At 36.7% G+C, this 25,269-nt stretch overlaps 1 protein-coding gene across 1 annotated transcript in view; it reads right to left on the reverse strand.

The window, feature by feature from the left end:
* Positions 1-25,269, reverse strand: part of LOC126162533 (eukaryotic translation initiation factor 3 subunit B) — a 76,027-nt gene that overhangs the window by 43,258 nt on the left and 7,500 nt on the right. The window contains exons 2-3 of the mRNA XM_049919106.1: positions 871-1,066; positions 663-782 (exon numbers count right to left, since the gene is read on the reverse strand). Of these exons, the coding sequence (XP_049775063.1) occupies positions 663-782; positions 871-1,066 (316 nt within the window). The remainder of the gene's footprint in view (positions 1-662; positions 783-870; positions 1,067-25,269) is intronic.

Below are 25,269 nucleotides of genomic sequence, written 5' to 3' on the forward strand. Positions count from 1 at the left end.
GAGCCGTAGGACAAACTTGGCAGCAACATGATGCGTTACAAGATGCTGTGTCAGGATTTCATGACATGATCAAACTGAAACATTATATTCTTCTGCAATCTCTTGGACTGTCAGTCTTTGATTGGCACGCACAATTTTGCTGACGTTCCTGATGAGAGAGCCGTCGGTACACATCAAAGGGCATCCTGAACAAGGGTCATCTTTAACTTTCTTCCAGCCATTTTTAAACCGTGTGAACCATTCGGAACACTTGGTATGGCTCGAGCATTCATCACCGCTAGCTTCCTGCATCATTTGGTGTGTATCCCTGACTGTTTTCTTGAGTTTTACACAAAATTTAATGCAGACGCATTGCTCCTCCAACACTGCCATCTTGAAATTTGCAAACTGTGCAACACAACATTCTGCTCAATACAGTGCTGAATAATAAGTAATCGACGTTCAATAGCGAGACTTCCGCCAATTACACATTAAACACAGGTGTATGCAGGGATGCCAACCGCATTTCACTCCAACACGCCACTGGCACAAAATAACGAACGTTTCGGAATTTTTTGAACAGATCTCTTAGCACCATCTCTCTCTTTCATTCGATTACCCCTTATACATATATAGAAAAACAAACAAAAAAATACTGAGTAAGTAAGGAAATGTATACTCACTTCTTGAAATCTGTGAACAGATTTACCAAAAAGGTATGCTGCCTGTCTAGCTTGTGGTTATTCAGTAAGCTAACAGCTTCCAAAGCATACTTTGGGCTGCTGTACTCGAGGAATATGTACCTTAAAAATTAACATATATTTTTTGACATTAGGAAACAAAAACTTGGTATTTCAAAAATGCAATGTATATATTGATAAAAATTGTTACCCTTTTGTTGTGCCATCATCTGTTTTCGGATAGTATTCATTAACAATGACACCAACTTTGGAAAACAATTTGTTGATAACAGAGGATAATTTTTCAAATCTTTCTGGTCCAACCTGAGGTACTCCATCAACAACAACAACAGATTCAACTCCATCAGTTTCACGAGGTTTTTGCATCAACAGATCACCAAGCAATTCTGAAATAGTGCAGAAGCCAAATCTTATACTGGCGATACGAAAAAAAAAAAATAAAATAAAATAAAATAAAAATAAAAAGGTCACGAATAAACAAATATACTTAAATCAAAACTATTTCACTAAATTACAAAATGTGATGTATCTCTTATAATATTCATAATACTAGAGACTACAACAGGCATAATTTATTAGGACTGAGAAGTTTTATTTATAGTTTTACTCACCTGTGGTTCACTTTTACAGACATGTTGTGCATGAAAGACTAATTTGCAAGAGATGGCAAATGATAAATGATGCAAAAGTATACTGTACATTAGCTTGATATTCTTGTGTTTATGGGGACTGTCTACAAAAGAGTGCTCCGCAAGCTGCCTGATGGTGCATCATGAGACATAGATTTCTCCACAACCCTGCTACATTTCATTAATGGTGTATAGGAATGACTTAAATCTATATATGATTTCTCAGACTTTACTATTGTGGTCATTTTGTGAGAGGGTTAGATGAAAGAGATACAACTCTCTTTGGAGTGTGCAGGATTAGAAATTTTACAGTAATCCTCTCCAAGAGACAACACCTATTTGTAAGGTCTTGCCAGTGGAGTTGTATGAGAAACTTTGTGGTGCTCTGTCACTTATTAAATGAACCTTTGCTGAAATGAAATGAGCTACTGTTCTTTAGGTCTTCCCTACCTTTCCTGTTAACAGTACTTGGTGCAGATCACTCCATATTAAATGCACCAATTTTGGTTAATTTTTGGACCTTCATGACCCAGATTTCTGCAGTTGCCATTTTAAAGCTCTTGAACTGCACTTTAATTTGATGAATAACACCACACTACTGTGAGATTAACTTAATCTGCAAAAATCCATTAAATTTTGGTTTTTCAAAAATCTAAAAACGACCCTTTTTATATAGTCTCTAAAAATATGTGATTCTTACACATTTCTGTTTGTTTTTCATGTACTTTAAAGATGGAGAAAGAATGTGTTCAGAGGTGAATTAATTTTTGATGTAGTACTGCACATGGTCGATTTTCCTCGCCAACTTATGTTCATGATCAATAGTTATGTATCATTGAAAAGGCATTTGAAAATAATTGACCTCAGCTTCTGTCATTAGACCATGTTCAGTGTATAATTTGTTGCACACCAGTTTTCTGGTTATACTAAATAACTCACAAGAGGCACAATATCTTGTAACATACAATTTTGCTGAAAATTAACTAACGGTGCTTTATGATGGATCATCAGACCACCAGCCAAGCCACAGTGCACTGTTTCATGATATGTGACCACGGGGATAACGCTGAATGCATACATGAAGTAAGGTTACCGTCACACTTCAGTAATTCAAAAACCATCCAACAGACTAAAACTAGTCTTCCATCCCAGTGCCTGAATTTCCGACAGCAATTAAGCTGTACTCTTTGAATGGTAAATAGGTATACAACTTATTTCTACACAGCATACTTCCTCAGAAGATTTACACTGTCAGTAGTTCCCACTAGCAGTTCCACTTCTCACAGCTAGTAGCTGGGTCCTTGCATTCTGAAATATTATCATTAATCTAAAAAAACTCATCCAAAGAGAACACCTGCTTCATTTCTTTTCTTATCTAAACCCTGAACACATGTTAAATCCATCATACAAGTGGTGCTTCACATACCCTAGCTCAAGAGATTGCTCTGTGGGCTTCTTTTATTAATTTTTATCCTCTGGCAGAAAGACAGAGTTAAAGCTCTTTTAAAAAACTTTAAGTTATTCTTAAGTAGTAGTTTCTATTTTAGGTAAATTTTATTACTCAAATATTTTGCCAGGTATTTACTTTAGAATTAATGAAGTTTTAATTCAATTTTTTGTAGTACCTTAGCTGGGACCTTACGTGAAAGTAGTGATTTCATGGTTTGTTACTTAATATTTATTTTCATTTATGAATTTCATTTTCTTAATTTTATTTCTCATTAACATATTATTTCTCCATATTGAAATTAAATGTACTGTTTGTCAACAAACAAGAAAAACATTTTTTTTTCTTGATAAAAAAAGGGAGAATATTTTAAAGATTTTCCAAAATTTATTTTTTTGGGTTTTAATCACATAAAGAAAATTTTACAGCTTTACTGTGCTGAGTACCAAACCAAAGCTTACATTAAGTCCTTTATAGTAACATATGTTTCCACTTTCAAGCCTCAACAGCTTTCAAATGGACATTTTGGTTTAGAAGACACTCGGGATAAGAGCCAATTTTCATTTCTTGATAAACAAACAAGCAACACTTCGAAAGAGAATGAAACACTGTAGTTTTTTGTTAGTGAACAGGTATCAGCAACAACAAAATATTGACAAGAATCTGACTATGAGGTCCAAACCTTTGGTTGATCTATGGATTGACCAGCAGTATGTGTGCCATAGCACCAAGCAACATCCTTCTTAATGGATGAATGATACTTCTGTAGGATTGTTACATGTCAAACTGGCATAATTATGATGTTTTTATAGGGAGTCTAATATGGAAACAGCAACTTAAATCTATCCAAATGCATACTACTATAAATATAATGACTGTAATTCTTTCCAGTGTTTGCTCATTAATCATGTAACTAACCAACAATGTGCCTTCCCAACTATTTGTTTGTAATGTTATAACTGCTTATATTAAGGATCAACTGTATCAAGTGTCAATCCTCTGCAGATGGTCCTAGATTTTGTTAAAAGTTTCTGGCTTTAGGACTTCCCCACATACATTAGCTCAAGTTTAAAACAATAGTTGATCATACACTGGATAGATATTTACTCAGGAGAACAGTTCATAATGGTAGGGACTCTACATGGTATACAGTCAATCTCAAGAAACTCCTAAAGAAACAGAAACTACTGCTTAATAGATATAAAATAAAGCATAGAACTACAAATAGACACTAAATGGAATGTGTTCAGCTGTCAAGAGAACTAAGTATAAAGCCTTGAATGACAACCATGGCAGAATACTGTCAAATGATATTTCACAAACCCCAAAGAAATTCTGCTTGTAAGCAAAGGCTGTTAGTGGCACAAAGATAGTGCCTAGTCACCCATGAATGAAACAGGAACTGAAATCAAAGGACAGCAAAGCAAAGCTGAAATGCTTAAATCAGTTTTCAAATGTCCCTTTGCAAAGGAAAACCCAGGAGAATTGCCCCAATTTAATCCTCATACCATTGAAAAGAAGAATGAACCAGGTATTCATGTCAACAGGTGAAATCATTAAAAGTAAACAAAGCTCCATGGCCCTATGAAATCCTAGATTCTATAGTGCATTTACAGTAGAGTTTGATGTTCTAACTTCCATCTATCACAGATTCCTTGGACAAAAAACCACTTCCACGAGTTCAAAGAAAGCACACGCCATACCCCTTTACAAGAAGGATGGCAGTAGTGATTCACAAATCTACTGTCCAATATCCTTGACATTGATTTATTGTAGAATCTTAGAATATTCTGAGCTCAAGCATAATGAGGTATCTCTAACAGAATGACCTCCATGACAGCAACAACCTTCTTCATCACAACCAACATTGCTTATGCGAAACCCAAACTAATTTTCTCACGTGACACAATGAAAGTTCAGGATGAAGGCACTCAGGGATGCAGTATTTCTTGATTACCAAAAAATATTTCACTCAGTGTCACATCTATGCTTATTGTCAAATGTACGATCAGATGGTGCATCAAGCTAAATCTGTGATTGGAATGAGGATGTTTGGGTAAGGATGATGCAGTGGATTCTCTTAGATGGAGAGACAGCAATAGATGTGTAAGTAACGTTGGATGTGCCAGACGGAACTGTGTTGGGACCCTTGCTGATCATGTTGTTTGAATAATCTTCCAGTCAATATCAATTACAACCTCAGACCTTTTGCACATGATGCAGTTATCTATAATGAAGTACTGTCCGAAAGAATCTGCAAGAATATTCAGTCAGATATTGATAACATTTCAAAGTGAAGCAAAGATTGGCAACTTGTTTTATATGTTTAGAAACATAAAATTGTACACTGCACAAAATGAGAAAAAACTTAGCATCCTACAACTAAAACAGTAATCATCATGGCTGGAATCAGCCAACTCATACAAATAACTTTGTGCAGCACTTAGCAGGCATATGAAATGGAATGATCACATAGGCTGTCATGTATAACACAGATCGTAAACTTCAGTTTATTAGTAGAACACTGGGAAAATGCAGTCAAGTCTACAAAGAAGAATGGTTCAAATGGCTCTGAGCACTATGGGACTCAACATCTTAGGTCATAAGTCCCCTAGAACTTAGAACTAATTAAACCTAACTAACCTAAGGACAGCACACACACCCATGCCCGAGGCAGGATTCGAACCTGTGACCATAGCAGCCTCGCGGTTCCGAACTGCAGCGCCAGAACCGCACGGCCACTGCGTACAAAGGAGACTGCTTAAAAATCACACAATCAAACCATTCTAGAATACTGCTCAAGTGTATGGCAACTGTGCCAAACAGAACTAATGGGGGATATTGAACATATACAGAGAAGGGCAGCACAAATGGTCACAGGTTTGTTTGATCTGTGGGAGAATGTACCAAACATGTTGAAGAAACTTAACTGGAAGATAAATATACACTATCTTGAGAAAACCATTCAGCAAAAATCAAGCAATGAAAACTCCAGTAGGAATATCAAAAATGTAGAAAAAGACAGATTGCTACTTATTGTAAAGAAGACATGTCAAGTTGCAGACAGCACAATTAAAGACACTTACATAAAATTTTTCAGCCACAGGCTTCATCAGTAAAACACACACACACACACACACACACACACACACACACACACACACACACAAACTCCAGCAGCTCGGGCCAGAATGCCACTGGCCCAAGATGCTGGAGTTGCAGTCGTGTGCATGAGGTGTGCTTGCTTGTGTGTGTGAATGGTATGTGTGTCTTACTGATGAAGGCTGTGGCCGAAAGCTTTATGAAAGTGTCTTAATTATGCCTGTCTGCAACTTGACATGTCTTCTTTACAGTAAGCAGCAATCTGCCTTTCCTAAATTGTTGGTATTCCTATCTCAAGAAAGCCTACTTATAAAGTTTCTTGAAACAGTTTTAATTTATGACTTTTAGGAATGTACAATCCTCTATGTATCTTGTAAGGACAAGATAAGATTAATGGCAGCAGTCTTAGACATTTAAATAATCATTCATTCTGCATTCCATTAGTGAAAGGAATGGTAAGAAACACTCATAACTTGTACAATGGGATGTAGCCCTCTGTCATGGTTTGCAAAGTATAGGTGTAGATAACCAACAGCACATCTGTCAACAGCCTCATGGAGCTTCTGACTTCTGGCAAGGTAACTAGAAGGTGGAACCAATGTGAGATTTTCCTCAGAGAAATAATCTTGAAAGACAGAATTCAGTATTTTGAGCTCTTCTGTATCCTCCACCATTATGGTGGCAGTGCGATCACTTAATGACAACACTTTTCTGAATTTTTCATCACTGATTTTCAGTTTCAAATTCATCACACACTTCATATGCTCCTCACAAAACTTTTGGCTTCAATTAAATCTGAGATTATACGCTCTACTTTAGCAACAAATCCCAACAAGGTTTTCACCCATGAAAGATCTTGCCCATAGCTCATACAGTTACTTGGTGCATATCATTCAGTGTTTATGTAGGTGTCACGACCTAAGAAATCCATTTTTGTGCTTGCCAAAGACTAAGCAAACACTCACTCAATGGAATGTAGCAATGACAAGCTGAATAACCAATAATGCCACAATATAACTTCTTCGTAATCAATGAAGAGCATCAACAATATCTGTGATGCTGAAGACATTGTATTGCTGGCAAAATGCGCTAACTCCCAAAGCTTCACTTCTAAATGTAAATCCATGCTGGCATATACAGTGTGTGTGCTGTTATTGTTTCCAACTTTGTTCACAGTAATATTTGTTCTCCACAGCTCTGTTCACATCAGTGCAAAAACTTTCATACTAAAATCTGGTAAGGCCGCATACAGTGACTAATTTGTGGAGGTTTATGAATAATACTCAACACTATAATGTGACAAAACTACCTCCACCTGAACACGCCAGGAAGGCCCAACAGTAACAACCGGCCACCGTGTCAGCCTCAGTCCACAGGAGTCACTGGATGCGGGTATGGAGGGGCATGGGGTCACATACCGCTCTCCCGGGCATATGTCAATTTACGAGACCGGAGCCGCTACTTCTTGATCCAGTAGCTACTCAACTTTCTTCACAAGAACTGAGTGCACCCTGCTTACCAACAGGGCTCGGCAGACCGGGTTGTCACCCACCCCAAGTGCTAGCCCAGCCCAACAGTGCTTAACTTCCATGATCTGATGTGAACTGGTGTTACCAGTGCAGGAAGGCCGTTGGCAAAGTGATGAAGATAAATTGGTAATTAAAACATCTATAGAAAATGTGATACACAAATCATTTCATAATCAGACCATGGAAGTTCCATTTGAAAATAATAATAATAATAATAATAATAATAATAATAATAATAATAATAATGTCAACAAAGCAACTTTAGCAAATCAGATACTTGCTGCTATTCTATTTTCAGGCGAGCAAAGATATTTCAGATTTCAAGGCGTACCATAACTGAAATAATATGTGCAACACTGGTTGACTAATTTTGTAAAGATAACCAAGTTATACAAATTACACTGAACAGACTTTTGTTTCCTTCAACCATATTTAATTTCAGTATTGTATATTTTCATTTAATAGATCTTGCAACACCTGAAAACAAATTAACACATTATTTCAAATGCTGACAACTTTCAGTCACTGGTTATAAATCACAACTGCTCTTCCACAATTGCACAATGGAGACTGATGGGACCATTGTTCCTCAGTGTCCCGCCCCAGAGGAAGAAATTGTTCTTAACTGCAATTGTTAATTTATCAATATGCTACTCGCATTACTTGTAGCAAGCGGCACTTCTCTTCAAACAAGCTGGTTGCCAAAGAAGAGTTTCAGATGCAAGCGTGCTCCAGAATGTCTCAACTGGATTGTACCGACTGGAGTTGGCTTCATACATCCCGACAAGATCTGGACAGTCTCATTGATTGCAATATCAACCTGTTTGGTGTGAGTGGATGAACAGGTGAAGCATACTCTGCAGCGGACACACACAAAGCAAGAATAAAGTCCTAGAATTTTGCTTTACAGTCAGCCCCTTATCACAACGACAAGCTATTTTGTAATACATTGCTTATATTGCCACCAAAATAGCCTAGCTTCCCACTATGGCTTGAGTTTTTCACATGTTTTAACCTTTGGACTCTTCTGTGGGGTTCATAAAACTTTATAATTAAATAAGGTGTGATTATATAAATGTTGTGATCTTCAGTTGGAGCTCTCCATACTAGCATATACTGTGTAAACCACCTTACCTATGCGTAACTAAATGGTTCAAAAGGCTCTGAGCACTACGGGACTTACTTCTGAGGTCATCAGTCCCCTAGAACTTAGAACTACTTAAACCTAACTAACCTAAGGATATCACACACATCCATGCCCGAGGCAGGATTCGAACCTGCGACCGTAGCGGTTGCGCAGTTCCCTACTGTAGTGCCCAGAACCGCTCGGCCACTCCGTTTGCCTCTGCATAACTACCACAACCTCTATCCATTTAAACCTGTTTACTGTATTCAAGCCTTGGACTCCCTATACAATTTTTAACCCCCCACACTTTCTTCAAGTACAAAATTGACAATTTCTTGATGCCTCAGCATGTGCTCCATCAACCGATCTCTTCTTTTAGTCAAGTTTTCCCACCAATTTCTTTTCCCCCCAATTTGATTCTGTACCCCCTCATTTGTTATTACATCTATCCAATCTAATCTTCAGCATTCTTCGGCAGCACAATAATTCAAAACCTTCTATTCAATTCTTGTCTGAATTGCTTATCGCCCATGTTTCACATTCATCCAAGGCTACACACTCCACACAAATACCTTCCAGAAAGGCTCCCTAACACACCAGGCGGAATAGTTCTGCCATGGCTGGCGGCTCTCCCAAGAATATCAGCAGTTATGAGAGATCACCACCCACACCAATGGACTTGTGTCAACCTAGTGCTCTGCCAAATTCTTCTTGCAGATCATATCACACACCTGATCTACATCGATTTCCCCTCATCACTTTCTATAATATAGCCTCCAAATTCAATTCCCTTGTGGAGCTCCTCTATCAGGGTGTATACGACCCGGGACAACCGGGAAATCCGGGAAAAACCTGGGAATTTTTTCATCCGGGAAAAACCCGGGAATTTTTCGGAATTCTGGGAATTATTCATTGTTTTAGCTTTCAGTTAAATTGTAGTAATTTTGACTGCAGAATAGGTTCTCTAGCAAAGAATGTTATTATATCCTGCTACTGTAGAATGATACTGCAACAATAAAATATAAACGAGAGGGAAAAAATAAAACTTCAGTGGCAAATGAAATGTGCAATTTACAACAACAAAAAACCATGCACGCACAAGCGTCTGCAAATAGCAAAAATATGTCAAATGCCGTAGGGTGCAGACTGTAATTCTTCATAACAATAAACTGCTTGCTATGAGCATGAAGTCACAACTGTTCACATTAGGTTCGTTTGATCAATTGCCAGTGGTCTGTTGCGCATGCGCATTTGACTCGCGTATTAAGCAGCACCTTCTCCCGCTACTTGAAGTTTGGCTGTAAGCTGTATCGGTAGTAGCAGCAAGCAGCCAGATGCAAACGAGAAAAATTTTTCTCGCACGCTCTAGCTGCCAGATTCATGCTTGCACAGAGAGTTGTTCGAGATGCAGTGGGGAGGGGGTTAACCTCTACGTTAGCCGTGTTAACGTTAAGTGATTTCGCTGCTTCTCTTCGTGTACAGCTCCCATGTCAAATGAAAACAAAACGGATTTCTGTGGCCGGGAGCTATCAAGCGAATTAAAATACATTCACATAATTACGGAGGGCAAAAATATATTATTAATTTCAGTTTTCTGATTTTATTTTGTTTCCAAGTTGGTAGCAGTCAAGCATTTGCAGAACAGTGAAGTTATTTTTGCAAGTTTGCTAAAGAAATTTGGCTTTATTAACCTTTCCGCCGAGGCAATCATTTTATTTGAAACTCAGTGTTTCATTCTACAGAATTGGCTAGTTCCAACTGTTTGCTGAATTTCAAGTGCACGTTATCATCTTCTGCCATATATGGCATTATGTCGTAATAAAGAACCAATAATGAGATCGTAGAGTACTGGTACTCCAAGAAAATTTACATCCCAAAAACCACACTGAAAAGCTTAATATCAGATGGGACCTACTTCATTGTGAATCTGGAAAAAGCCGATTTGCACTTCAAGCCGAATTATGCATTTCAGTATGGTTTACGAAATTCCGATGCTCTCTGGAGTATCCTCTGATCCACTGTTTCTTTTATGGTGTAATGTAAGCTCTCTTAGTGCTTTATACACACGAACATACGGGCTTCCTACACCACAGCAGTTGCACACGCACAATAATGCCTGTTTTCTGGCACTCTCTGGCAACTGGTAAATCGAACCTATTTCTAACAGACTTCGGATAGTATTACGAACGGTAGTTAGAAAAGCGTTACTTTCAAAGTAAATTTCTTTTTACGCAAGATGAATTGTGTTACATGTGAGAAAGTGGGATGGATATCCAAATCACAGAGCGTTCGAAACTGAACAGTTTGAGAACCAGCCACTTACAAGAATTTGGAGACATTTATGTCATAATTTTAAATTTTTCTGGCACATTTATGATGTGTCAAAGTATAACACACGCAAAAAAAGATCAATATTACCTGTGAAAGCTTAGGTTCTGTTGTAGCGTGTTAATCTTAGAGACTAACATTATATGTGAAAGCTTAGCTTTTCTTGTAGATGTACTGTGTACATTGATGTAAACCGTTAACTTTTCCTCTTGAGCGTTCACGCTATGTAACCAGTGATCTTGCTATTGGCTGACTATAACACGTGTCATAGGCTCTGAATAGCTGCTGTCATCGGCTGACAAGATCTCGTGGCTTGAGATATGACTCGCTTACAAAAGAACATCAGAACCTCGGTTTCAACGCTCCGGAAACTAACGTCCTGTGTTTGGTGCAATTCGCATTTATACTTTCGTAATACGGAAATATGCAACGTATATTTTGCTGCAAATCAAAGGTCTTTCCAAAACTTCTCCCCCCCCTTTTTTTTATTAAAAGTCTCTCCAAAACTTTTTTGCCCCGTCTTTTCTTTTTTTTTCCGGGAAGTTCTAAGCGATTGTATAAAACGTTAACCATTCAAAGGATTGATAAGTTTTACAGTTCCGAGGGAAAATCTACGGAAAACCTACTGTCACTTAGAACAGATAAAGTGTATTTTTGCCCGGGAAAAAGCATATTTTTTAAACGGGATATCCGGGAGAAATCCGGGAATTTTTTTTCCTTGTCCCCGTATACACCCTGTCTATATACTTCCTCCTCATTCACCTACTTTGCTTAGTACTGACTTGCCATCCAAGTGCTTGATATTCATGCAGCTGCTCCTACTTTTCCAAATATTTCTCTAATTTTGCTATAGGCACCATATGTCTTTCCCCTAGTTATACATGTTTCTACTTACTTACACTTGTCCTCTAGCCATTCCTGATAGCCTTTTTACAGTTTCTGTGAACCTAATTTTTTTTAGATGTCTGTATTCCCTTTTACCTCGTTTGGCTGCTTCTGTATTCCTTTATCATGTTTCAGTCAATTGTTGCCTAATGCTCCCTATTAAAGTCTCAATATGTTTCTTATCCCAGTCTCATCACCTTCATTCCTTGTCTTTTTACAATTTCTTCAGTTTCAATCGGCAATTCATAACTAATAAATTATGGTCAGAGTTCACATCTGCCACTGCAAACATGTTAAAGTTTGAAATATGGTTTTAAAATTTCTGTCTTATCATTACTTATGTAATTCTGAAACCAATCAATGCCCCTAGGTCTCTTCCACAGATACGATCTTTCACAAGTCTTGATCGAAGTGTAAATGTTGATTAAATTATGCCCTGTGCTAAATTCTACCAGGTGGCTTTTTCTTTCAGTCCTCCCCCCCTATTATTGAATTATAGTCTCCCATCACAATAAAATTTTTCTTTCCCTTTAACTATCTGAATAATTGCTTTTATCCCATCACACATCCTCTTGATCTCTGCTTCATCTGCAGAGCTAGTTGGCATATAAACCTGTATTAATGTGTGGTGGTTTTGTGTGTGTGTGTGTGTGTGTGTGTGTGTGTGTGTATGTGTATGTGTATGTGTGTGTGTGTGTGTGTGTGTATCTACACACCCTATTTTTTCCATGTAACCTCCATCCAGTTCTATAGCCTTCCCCCAGCACAAAAAAGGGCATGTATGCCCTGTCACCAATCCTTGTCCTGGTGGTGGAGCCAGTGCTTCACTGTGTAATCACCTCATTGCCCTCAAAATGTCTTCTATGAATGGCATCCTTTAAATGGCCCAAACAAGTGGAAGCTCGCTGCAACATTTCAGGTGTTACAGCCGTGAATGTCTCCCCAACCACTGCAAATCATGTAGCTCCACTGGGCCTCTATCCAATTAAGGGATCTAACATTTCCTGCTCTGATGCATGCAATACCAGTTTTGTTTTTCCTGATGACAACACTGAGCTGTGCATGGTCAGATCAGAATACGGGACTAATTTACCTGCATAATGTTTTATTCAAGAGGGTGCCATCATTAAACTATACACTAGAACACCACGCCCTTAGGAAAAATTTAACAGCTATAGTTTCTTCTTGCTTCCCGCCTCTCAAGTACCAGCGCAGCAAGGACACACTGGTAGATGTTAGAAATCCGGACCAGTCAATCATCCAGGTCGTTCCACTGTGTCCCCTTCATAAACCACGTTTGTTTGGCCTCTCTACAGATACCCCTCCATTGTGGTTCCACCTACTTTATGGTTATGAGTATCAGAGACGCAGAAGTCACCACACCTCGTCAGTATCTGTGGTTCACAATGTTACTGATAGCATAATGGTCACAAAATGCTGTGAATGGTTGCCTTGTTGATTGAATCACTGACCAAAGATATGTTGCACTGTGTTCTTCACTACTTTCCTTTAGTGATTATGGAAATATGGTTTTAGCTGTTAGACTTTGGATCTTACAATCAATATAAACTACCATGATTTGTATACATTATTTTTAGGCTGTCAGGTTGTTACTTTTTAAAATGCCAGTTAACGTGAAAGATGTCTGTGGGGCATGACGCAAGACTTTTGAAGTCATTGATTTGCTTGATTTAATTGAAAAGCAATATTATATGTTTATTAGATGGCAGGGGTTTCAGAAATTTAGATCTATTTCCTGAATAAATAAGTTCACAACAAAACTGGTGATTTAACATTTGCTAATTCATTACATTGAAATCAAAATGTCTGTTTGCTCATATGAAAAATTTCTAGCCATTTCAAGGCTCTGAACTGCAGGAAAACAATAACCTTCAACCAGTAATCATTTCATACTTTATTACACAATGATCATGCTCTATATGGATGTGATGAAACAATTTCAAATGAGTTAATTGGCATGGATAAGATTATTAAACAGTTCTTGGACGACTTCCTTCTGTAACATACAAATTCACTGTCCTCCACAAGGATATCAGCATGCTGTGTTAAAAATATACAACGTTACTGATAACCTAACTTATAAACAATGATGTTGCCACTGTGTTGACTAAATTGGAACAGCTGATTTGGAGAAAGAATTAATGTAAAACAACTGACACTTGAAAAATTGGTGGGTCTATTTTACTGTGACAGAAAAATCTATTTACTCATATCAACAAAAGTGAAAACCAGTTTGCGATTTGATTTTCATTTTCCAAAATATTGTGCAAGGATTTTGGGAACTATATTTCAAGCCTTTGAAACAGTATACCATGGCAAAAAGTAACACAAACAGATTGGCACAAACTTGTGTGTCAAAATTCACTGACCCGGACTTCTTGTCTGGCACGTCATCCAAGAATCACATGTGCTAAAATCTGGGAAATTTCAAACCTGTTGATATTGTTAAAGTTTTGTGTTGTGAACAGTTTTATTTAAAAACTTTACAGACATTTACATATTTATATTTTACCAGACATGGACCGTTTTGCATTCTTTGCCGCAATGGAAGTTATTATTGTTGTTCAGCATTATTCTGTGAACGTCTAATAAACCAGTTGCCTTTTTATCTACAAAAAAGTTGTCATTCCTAAATAACCAAACAGGTTGTGGGCCCAGGTGGGCTACTGCGTAATTACTTAAAGGAATTGAAGTAACACAAGTTGTCAAGTTTTGTTTCTAACTGAAGTGTAAATTCAGTAATTCGTCTACTGCAACTTTCGTAAGTCTGTGTAACTTTTGAAGTTAGGTTCGACAAGAGTAATATGCATTGGTTAAATGGAATGCTAATCAAACTGGAATACATGGAAGTACAAAGCAAACGCCTGTCTACATGGTGTACCTGTACTGCTCGATGTTATTGAAAGTAGGTTACTTAAACGCATAGAACCTGCGGAAGATGCAACTGCTCAAGTAAAAGCCACATATAAGAGCACACTAAATAATTACCTTAAAGCTGACAGCAATGCTTTAACTGTACTGATTGGATATGGCAGAGGAAACACAGCAGAAAATAGTGCACCTTACATCTCAAGAAGTATGGGCAGAATTGCATAAATTATTTGACAGTGTTCCTGAAGATAAACTTTATGACCTTTACAATTTTTTGGATACGTGAAACATTCTAGGAATGATGTAGCACCTCATATATCAAAGCTGAAAAACATGTGGAATGCTTTGAAACAAAAAACGGTCACAGATGCAGAAAATAATCCATAATTACCCATTTTATTTTTAATCTGTAAAATTTTAGGCACACTACCAGATGAGTATTTTTCATTTAAATCAAGCTGGATGCTTATGTCAAAAAGTGGCAGGACTGTTGATAACTTGACAACTCAAATTTGTGATTATGAGAAAACTTTGTCAAGTTAAGAAGATTCTACATCTCACGAGGCTCTTATTAGTAACTCAGTGAAACAGTCTTCTAAACAACCACAGCGGAAATAGAAAGTTGTCTGTCGTTACTTTAAGAAGACAAATCGCATGATCAAGAAATGCCGAAAGTGAAATGCGGATGGTCAACCACAGAAGTCTCAAAAGTGATGTGTTGGGAGCTGCTGAAACTTCAAATATGGTTATTTTTGCTGAAACATTTGTTGTTGTCATGTCATCTGAGTGTGACACTGGTAGCTGGTTTGTAGATAATGGTGCAACAAGTCAAGTCAGATCACTAATACTGACAATTTTTACAAGACATTTGAACCATTTTCTATGACACCTACAGTTACATCAGCAGTTGGTGATACTGTTGAGTCTCTTTGCAAGGGCACACAAGAAATGGAATCAGCAGTGAATGGAACCTGGCACAAAATCAATGAGTGACGTACACTACATACTAAAAATTAAAGAGATCCTGTTTTCAGTCTTAGCAGCACAAGAAAAAATCCAAAAACTACATTTTCATCCACAACAGAAAGGTGTTATTTTAAAATTGGTGAAGTTACAAAACTAGTTGGCTATCATGACCATTATGGAAGACTGTTTGAATTAATGGGAAACATTCCTGCTGAAGTAAATGAAACCAGTTGAGAAAATGCACTACAATAGTACCATGAAAGTTTTGCACATCAAAGTAAGCGACATGTCAAGATGTTAATCTCCAAGATCTTGGGCTTAAACCTGGGATTGGACACACTAGCTCTGTGAAGGCTGTATTTATGATAAAGCATATTGGCTTCTATTTGGCCCATGTAAGAGAGCTTCTGATCCAGGAGAGTTGATTCCCATGGATGTAAGTAGTCCTTTTGGAAAGTCTAATTCTGGGTATTGCTACTTCGTGGTGATTACAGTAAGTTTCAAGCTGTTTACTTCATCAAGGAAAACTAAGTTTATAACTGAAACAAACACTGCTGCACTTACAATTAAAAACCTTTTAAGTGATAACGGAGGACAATCACAGGAGGGCATAATCCACAACTTTATTATGCAATACACGCCACAGCAAAATGAATGTAGTGAAAGAGAAAATCGTAATCTTGTTGAAGCAACCAGGGCTATGATGCTCATGGAAACATTCTTCAGTTGTTTTGGGCTGAAATGATACATTCTGGTACATCCATCATGAATCACATGAATCAAATAGGACCTTCTCCACATATGAAATATGGTATCGAAAGAAGCCTGGCATGAAGCACCTATGTATAATAGGGTCTAAGCGTTATGCTCACATTCCAAAACAATTAAGGGGGAAAATTTATCGAAAAGCAGTAAAAGGGATTCTGACTGGCTATGACTGATGACTTATCCTATCTGTTGTGAAGAAAATAGTCAGTTAATGAAATCACAAGCTGTTATTTTTGAAGATAAAATTATGAACCCCTCATTCGGGGTCTCAAGAGTCATCAGACGAAATTAAGATAAAAGTGAAATTTAGTTGTCCAGGAGAGAATGAATTCAATAATTATGACGATTTATAGGACGAAACTGAAGAGAGATTAGAACAATCAGATGATGGAAGAATTACGCCACAACTGCATGAATGTTTAACGCTACAAATGTCCAAAAAGACTATGTAATGCAGTTAATGAATGACCTCTGAAGAAAAAGAATTTTATTATGAAGCCATAAATTCAAGTCGACGAGGTGACTGAAAAGCAGCAATGGATCGAGAAATGGCAGCAAAAAAACAAAACAAAACACTGACTTTGGAAGAGGGTAATTCCATGTAAGTGGATCTACAAACTGAAGACTAATTCTGATGTATCAGTGGACAGATTCAAAGCAAGATTGGTTAGGAACGGATTTTCTCAAAAGAAAGGGACTGATTATGAACGAACTTTCAGCCCTATGGCAAAGATGTCAACTATTCGAACATTTGCTCAGTGTTGCAGACAACAGGAAGATGAACACTACACAAATATATGTGACTACTAACTTTCTTTGCGGTGACCTGGAGGAAATTATATTTATGACAACCTGATAAGGAATGGAATGAGAGATTCACTAATTATGCAATAGGATTAGGATTTGAGAGAAGTGAAGCTGATCTTTGCCTCTTTATAAGACAGAATGGTTCTTACAAGAGTTTCTTTGTACTCTATGTTGATGGCAGATTGACTATGGCAAACAATTATAGTGAACTTAATGATTTTACTGAAGATATTGAAAGAGGATTCAAAATAAAATCAAAGCCAGCATCACATGTCTTGGGCCTGGAAAATGACAGAAAAGAAGGGTTCATTCAAGTCAAGAGTCACTATACCAACAACATTTTGGAGTGCTTTGGAATGAGTGATTGTAGAGCTGTAACAACTCCAATTATCAAGGATGATGGCATGGAAGAGAACCCTATCAACACCAAATATCCTTACAGAAGAGCAGTTGGATCCTTGATGTACCTGATGTGTGGGACAAGACCAGACATAGAACATGCTGTTGTAATAGTATCTAGATGTCTTGAAAATCCAACAGAACATGATGTAATTACGGTAAAAAGAATTTTTTGCTATTTGAGATGCACATATAACTATGGACTTATCTACAAAAGTGGTGATGACAAATGCATTTTTGAATGTTATAGTGACGCCGATCATGGAGGTGATCTAGGGACTGGATGATCTCTGCCTGTACTTCGGTGCATCCGTCAGATGGATGTGTCGGCGACAAACTTCAATTGCAATCTCTACTACAGAATCTAAAGTCGTAGCGGCTAGTGAAGCAGCACAAGAAACAGTCTGGGTGAAGATACTTTTAACTGAGCTTTTCAAGCTAAGAGATTGGAAACCCTGCACATAAGTGGTCAATAAAGCTGCTGTTCGACACACACAGAATTGTGAATATCACCGATGAACAAAGCATTCGTCTCTGACAGTTCTTTGTTTGATAATTAGTTACAGCTGGTGAAACTACCATTTCAAGAGTAGATCTAGAAAATCAGTTTCCAGATTTATTAACAAAAGCATTATTTGCTGCGCAACTAAGACAGCTGTGTAAAAATACGAGTGGAAGTTATTAAATAAGCAACAGTGTTAAAAGTTTTGCATTGTGAACAGTTGCATTACATAGCTTCGCTGACAATAATAAACCAGTGCGGGTCAATCCAAATGAAGTTGGTTGCTTGACTATTTTTAAATATTTTAATTTTTTATGAGATTACCCTATAATTGAGAAGCTCAAAACTTTTTTTTAATTTACCTTTCACCTTTACTGAATGGTGGCCATTTTCATTTGTAAGCGCGCAATGATGTTTCAGTTTAGAAATGTTAGTAAAAATACGAATATCTCTGCACTGGGTTAAGTTACAACATTGCAATTGACATGATTGTTTTCTGAAAAGTGTCTTGTACAACATTGTCTATTACACAAGATACCCTAAATTCAAAAATAACCAGTCAAAATGACCTCCAAAGTTTGGTATCCAAATTTTAAAAAATCCACTTTTTGGGCCCAAACATATCAAACAAAGAGTGATTTATGAGAGTATTTTTTCCTTTAGTTAGATATCATACACTACTAGCCTCATATAGAGCAACAACACTTACAAATGTTTCCGTAATTTTTTTTTAGTTTTTGAAATTTGAAAATTCTCATTTTTTGAGAAGTTTGGGGGTTAGTTATCTCAGGTGGGACTGAATATAAAAATATGATTTTTGCATAATTTGTACTCCTATATGATCGCAACGTCCTATAAAAATTTAAACATTGATATCTGACTGAACAAAGATATGAATTTTTGAAAATGAGGAGATAATTCACATTACTCTACAACTGATCCTATAGCTGTTGCCTATTCATGTGTGATATTGGTGGAATATAATCAATTATTATTGAAGTAAGATACTGAATTATATACAAAAAATGGAAACATCACTGAAATTAACATTTATATTATTTTGTCTTACTTAAAATAAATATTTTCAATTAAAATCCTTTGAGATGCAACTGTTCCTAAACCTGGTGGTGAATGTTAAGAACACTTATTTCTTCAGACAGCTTCTGTGATAAAGAATAAGACCTCCCAGTTGCTGTGGTAAGTTCAAGCACTGAATGTTACATAGCATCAAACTAAGTATTCTGCAATGCCAAGGAATTTGTGGAAATGCCTTGTTCCTTTTATTGTTATACAGTTTTCAAATCTGGGTTGAAGTGTTGTTTTCATATGCAGAACCACTTCTTTCTTTATCAGAAAATCGGTAATGCCTTTAATGTTATCCTTGCAAAAGACATCTATGTCCTGCACTGTGCGAATTTGGTCTGTAGTTGATCTTTGTAGGCTGGCTTTACTTCACGCTTTATTGTACTTCATACGCCATCACATGCATTTTGGAAATACGGAAGTGTCCGATCCCGCCCGTCTGCTTTGACCCATGACGTCACAAATATGGTGGAAGCGACCATAAACCACAATTCCAATATGGCGCATATAAAGTCGTTATGTACACATTATGAGGACAAAAATACATAGAAAAACACACTCACATTCCACAAAAAGCCTAATGACACTTAATGGGACAAACGCAGGAAATGGGGTTTTTTGGTTGGGGATAAACTAAATACAAAAATTTAGACACCCACCCCCATACAAAACCACGCAAAATGACGAAAGAACCGACATCACAAACTCCCCAAATACCACTAAACACAATGTCATCTGGAATCAAACACTTCCCTTAACCTATATAGCTCAACAGCACCTCCCGATCCCATTCCCTTGACCTATATAGCTCAAAAACATCTCCCGATACCAATACCAACATTCACAGCCACACATTGGGATCGAACACTTCCCTTGACCTGTTATCCTTACGACATCTCCACATACAGCCGTCCCTAGTCCGAGACGCCGGAACTTCAAGTAAGCCTCATTTCTTCACGACATACTGAACACTTCACGACTTCATCTAAAAATCCGAATAGTTGAAGATATTTTATCAGAGACAACGCACTGTCCCCCAACATAGCCGACAACTGAAAACTGTTGACCCTGTCCGTCATATCCATACTACCAAAGACACAAAAAAACAATTTACCAAAATTCACACACAACGCCACACTCTGAAACTAAACCAAAAACATCACCTAACACACCACCAGAGAGCACCACCGATCACATCAAAATGACGCCTACAAACACGCCACTCTCAAACTAAATTCCGTGCCGTAGTGACGTCACACACCACAACAGCCTTATGTCACGGGTCAAAGCCGACGGGTGGGATCAGACGCTTCAGCCGACCCTGCATTTTTACCATGGAAAGATGTAAAAAAGTGCCATTCAGCCGCCAATCCAAAGTCTTCTTGTTCTTATACTGACTACCACTTCCATCTGAAACTATATCAGCTTCATAACCTTGGGAAAATTTTCTTTTATGTAATTTATTATATACTTTTGAAACACATTACAGCCAAAGTGTTGTGCTCCAAGTAGTCAATTAGAATGCAAATTGAAGAACTGCAAACTTCATCTTTCTCATTTTTAAAGTACAGAATAAATGGATGCACTGTTGCCTGGTCACTGACCCAACACTAACCTTGTACTGCATCCTGAATCACAAATGTAAAATTTTCTGCAAAATCAGCTAGTGCTATGCATTCAGTTTCATGAAGTTGTGTTTATTTTGTCCTTCAAAAACTTGCTTTGGATTTTTAAAATACAGTGGTGACTTGAGTTTTTGTAAGTTATCAATTAAAGATTCCAAGTACTCTTCCTGAGATTTAACCACTGTATCATTTCTGCCTTGTCAGTTGTGACCCACTGTTTGAAGGTAATACTGTCTGGCATTTCCTCATCATCATTGTGAAACAATTCAATAACAGTTTCCTTACCAGGGCATTCATTACACAAACTCATCATGCAGTTATAACTGTTAGTGTCACAGACCATTAAATCTAGTAACTCTTTTTGTAGTTAAGATCACTGACTTTTGCACCCGCAATCATCAGTTTGACACTTTGATGCTCTAAACAAACACATATGGAGTGTGTCCATGAGGATCCAGCCAAAATACACCACTTAGGTTGGAGGTCACAAAATTTTGACCTTCCAATTTTGCATTCAGGATGAGAATTTTTGAAAGCTACATTAAGTTCATTTAAATTTGACAGCACTAGTCAATTCTGCTTTATTACTTTAATTCCAATAACAACAATCTTTGCAACCTGGGCATGTTTTACTGTTTTCATCATCTTCAAAAAACTGCTGGATCTTTTAATTGTTTCTTCACTTATACCTAGGCTACTCCTTTCTTCTTTCCTAAAACTGGAAAAATGCCTTGGTCTTTCACTAATTTTCGGGTTAGTTTAACCAAACAATGAAAAAAATTGAATTCATGAACTATGTTTTCTCTTTACCATGGGTCAGGGAGCAAACTTAAAAATAACTTTTTCCTCTTTAGATGTCACTGAACATTTAATTTTTAATTTCTTTATTAAGCTCAAATACTCAGTGTCAGATAATGCGGGTGGTAGGTTTTCCTTCTTCTTTAGAAATAATGTTGGTATCTGTATTATTAAAGCACGACTTCAAGTCTCTTCTAATTTTGTCTGAAATTTGTTGAATCTTATTTTCAATAGCTGCTTTTCTTTTACTGCTACTTAATTTTATTATTTTCAAAGCAGGAGATATGTCTAACTTAGAACAAGCAAAATACAGTATGCTAACACCTTCCGCATTACAAATACAAATGTCATTAACAAGATTACATGATTCTGGTTCTGGATTAACAACAAATATTTTTGAGTAACAATTTGGGCACAGGGAATTTCTAGGAATCACATTATGTTTCACTTGGGAAGCTGTTTCACTCTGACATAACAAGTGCAAATGTGTACGTTTTATTTCCCTCAAACTTTCAGTAACAGACTTTTTATGAACTTTAAGTGGACCACAGCACTTTCTTCCAAAAATATGGTTGTACTTCAGAATATATTTCTTCTCATGATAGTCACACACTGGAGTTACAGAACTTACTCGAAATTTAAATGAAGTTTGTCTAACTTCATCAAAGTAATTGACATTTTTTCAAGTTTTTTTGAAACTTAACTGTAAACTGTTTTGTGACACACTTCACTTGCTATCTGTTCCACAGAGCACTGTTCATCCATATTATTGCATTACACTTAATCTGTCAAAATTAATTACATATTACACACAGAACAAAGCACATAACACATTCAACACACTTTAAGTATGTACATCCACTGTAACAGAGGTTTCAGAACAGACTGACTACAACAATGCCACACCCAGCAATAATTTAATTCTTTATTGACAATAAACCTAAACGTAAATGGGCATTTTTATTACCATAAAACAGAAGTGAAAGCTCTTATTGTTTAATATTGCATTATTAAAAATAAACTAAATGAATATTAGGTGATAGTGTTAACTAAATATGTCACAAATTCTATCACAATGAAACAATAAACCATTTAAATAGGCAACAGCCATAAGATCAGTTGTAGAGTAATGTGAGTTATTTCCTCATTTTCAAAAATTTATATCTTTGTTCACGAGTCATTCCATGTCAAATCAACACACCCATGTTACCTCACCCTCTTTGATTTTGCTGGAAGTTGGTATACTTCTAGTGGGAACTGAGACTAAGAAAAAATACCAAATTTCAATGTTTTTATCTCAAACCATTCCTGAAATATGGCTATTTAAACTTTACAAAGACCAGCCAAAAATGTGTGAACAGACTTTTTTTAAATTGTCCTAGGAGCTGCCCTAATTGAGCTAGAGAACTGGGAAAGGTGTCATTTTGCAGCATTTTGGATGCTCTTTCCAGGGATATACAACAAAACATAGCTTCTAATTAATAACCTTTTTCAAAATGGTAATTAATATTTTGATTTAATTTTTTTGCAAAAAGCACATAATTGAAAATTTTCAAAATATTCCCATAACTACTTCATACTGTGGCAAATTACATGGCAAAATATAAATGTGGGATGATGATGGGTTCATTGTTAAAAAAATTATTCTGGATTCTTTTTTTCACTAACGGCCCTAGTTTGACCAAACTGACCTTTAACAAACAGGAATTTCTTTAAAATATACTGAAAGGTAAGTAAAAAAATATTAGAAATATCAAAACATCACCTTATTAAACCAAAACTAATCAGCATATTTTACAATTAAGTTGACTGCTTATTTTAATTTCATACAACTTCACTAACAGTATATTATCCGATATAACAAAAACAAGAAATTGAGCATTTAACTACAAACTGAAATAAAGTATGGATAAGTACAAGTATTTACGTAATAGTTCTGGCCCATGATGTTTGAAACGGAACTATTAAACAAATTAAATACTTAATGCTTGTTTTTGTGTAACAGGTATGTGTACAGAGCTAAATTTAACACAATAGGTACTAACAATAATTTTGAAACAACTTTCTATAAAATATACATTAATACTAACCTGAGACAAAAATTAATTTTTGAGTTGAAAGCAGTTTCCCAATAAATTGTCTTTGAACTTCAAATATTACATTTTAATAAAGCTGACTGGGTTTGGTTTACATCACTTTCATTAAGAATGTATGTTCTCCCTGTCGGAGTAAATGGATTCACTTTTGTGAGAACACCCACAGGGCATCTGCATGTGCAGGATAAGACAATGACTTAGCTGGTCCACATGGATGAAGAAAAGTTATTTTCACTTCATCAAGTTCTTCGTTTTTTCTAAAATGTACCCAAGCCACCAGTTTCTGCCATATACAGTGGTGACATAGCCTGATACATCTTGTAACTTCAGTTTGTCTGGTGATGTAGTTACTTCCCTCTCCCAACTCTGCATATAACCTGAGAAGTATTTAACTATTAATTTTGATGTAGTGTTGGGAATGAAAGTGTGAAATTGCTGTGTTCCTTTGATTGTCAATGCCTCTTCAAGATGGCTTTTTAAGAATATTTCTGAAGCAGCGTAGTCTTCTTGGGTGGAATATGCAAAAATCAACATTTGTGATGATATCTACTGCCCACTCAAATAGATCTCGTGCAGTTTGGATCTGATTTTGGTATGGCCTTTGCAAACTTGCACGAGCTGCCAGTTTCTTTACTGAACCCCCTACTCCATCACAAGGCCCTTTTCCATGTGCTGTGGCTGAAAAGTGCCCAGCTTTTATGTTGAAGTCTTCCTCATGACGGCAGGAAGTTTTTCTTATTTTTAAACTGAGCAGCAGAACTGTCAGAATAACAGTATATCTTTTTTGGAATCTTTTGAAATTTATTTGTTAGATATGAAATTAGCTTCTTTTTAAAGGTGTAAACCGCAGTTGTATTGTGCTCCAAGCAATCAGAAACAATGACAAAGCTCATATGCTCAATTTTGTCTTCCTGTTTGTAATATATAACAAAAGGATGAATGGTAATCTGTTGTCTTTGTCCACTGGAAACTCTGAGCTTCATCCTGTAGAACTATACTATAATTTTCTGAAAAATCACACATGACAACAAATTCAGATTTCATAAGGTTTTCTCTTGTGGAGTTAAGGAATGTTCATTGTTGCTTGGCTATGAAGTCATGCCGAATCAAAGTCGTCATCTTACTACAAAATAAATATGAATTCAGAAGTTTTCTGAACAATTTCCAGATTCATCGGTCAACTGACATCCACTGTCGGAAATGAACTTTTTCAATTAAGTTTTCATGAAAAGTGTGTCTTATAATTTTACGTATGACAGTTTCTCCTGGGCAGTATTCACAGTTTCCCATGTTGCAATCAACTGATGATGGGTTGCAAAGCATTTTTGCAATGCACTGCTTATAATTGTTTAAGCCGCTGTTTGTTACTGTATTTAGTTTGGCATTTTCTACATTAATTTTATGTTTTGGTGAGTTGTGCACACGCAGACAGTGTGCGTGCCACTCCGGCCAGCTAATACACAATGTTTTGGTCTCAACTCAAAAAATTTAGAGACACATATTTTTATGTTAGGAAACTTTTCTTTAAAATGCTTGTAAGCTTCTTCAAGGTTATACAAAATAAGTCATTTTGATATTTTTGTTTTATTTCCACTTGTTTCTGTAAT

Source organism: Schistocerca cancellata, chromosome 2 (genome assembly GCF_023864275.1).
Source record: "Schistocerca cancellata isolate TAMUIC-IGC-003103 chromosome 2, iqSchCanc2.1, whole genome shotgun sequence".
In the NCBI taxonomy this organism is placed as follows: domain Eukaryota; kingdom Metazoa; phylum Arthropoda; class Insecta; order Orthoptera; family Acrididae; genus Schistocerca; species Schistocerca cancellata.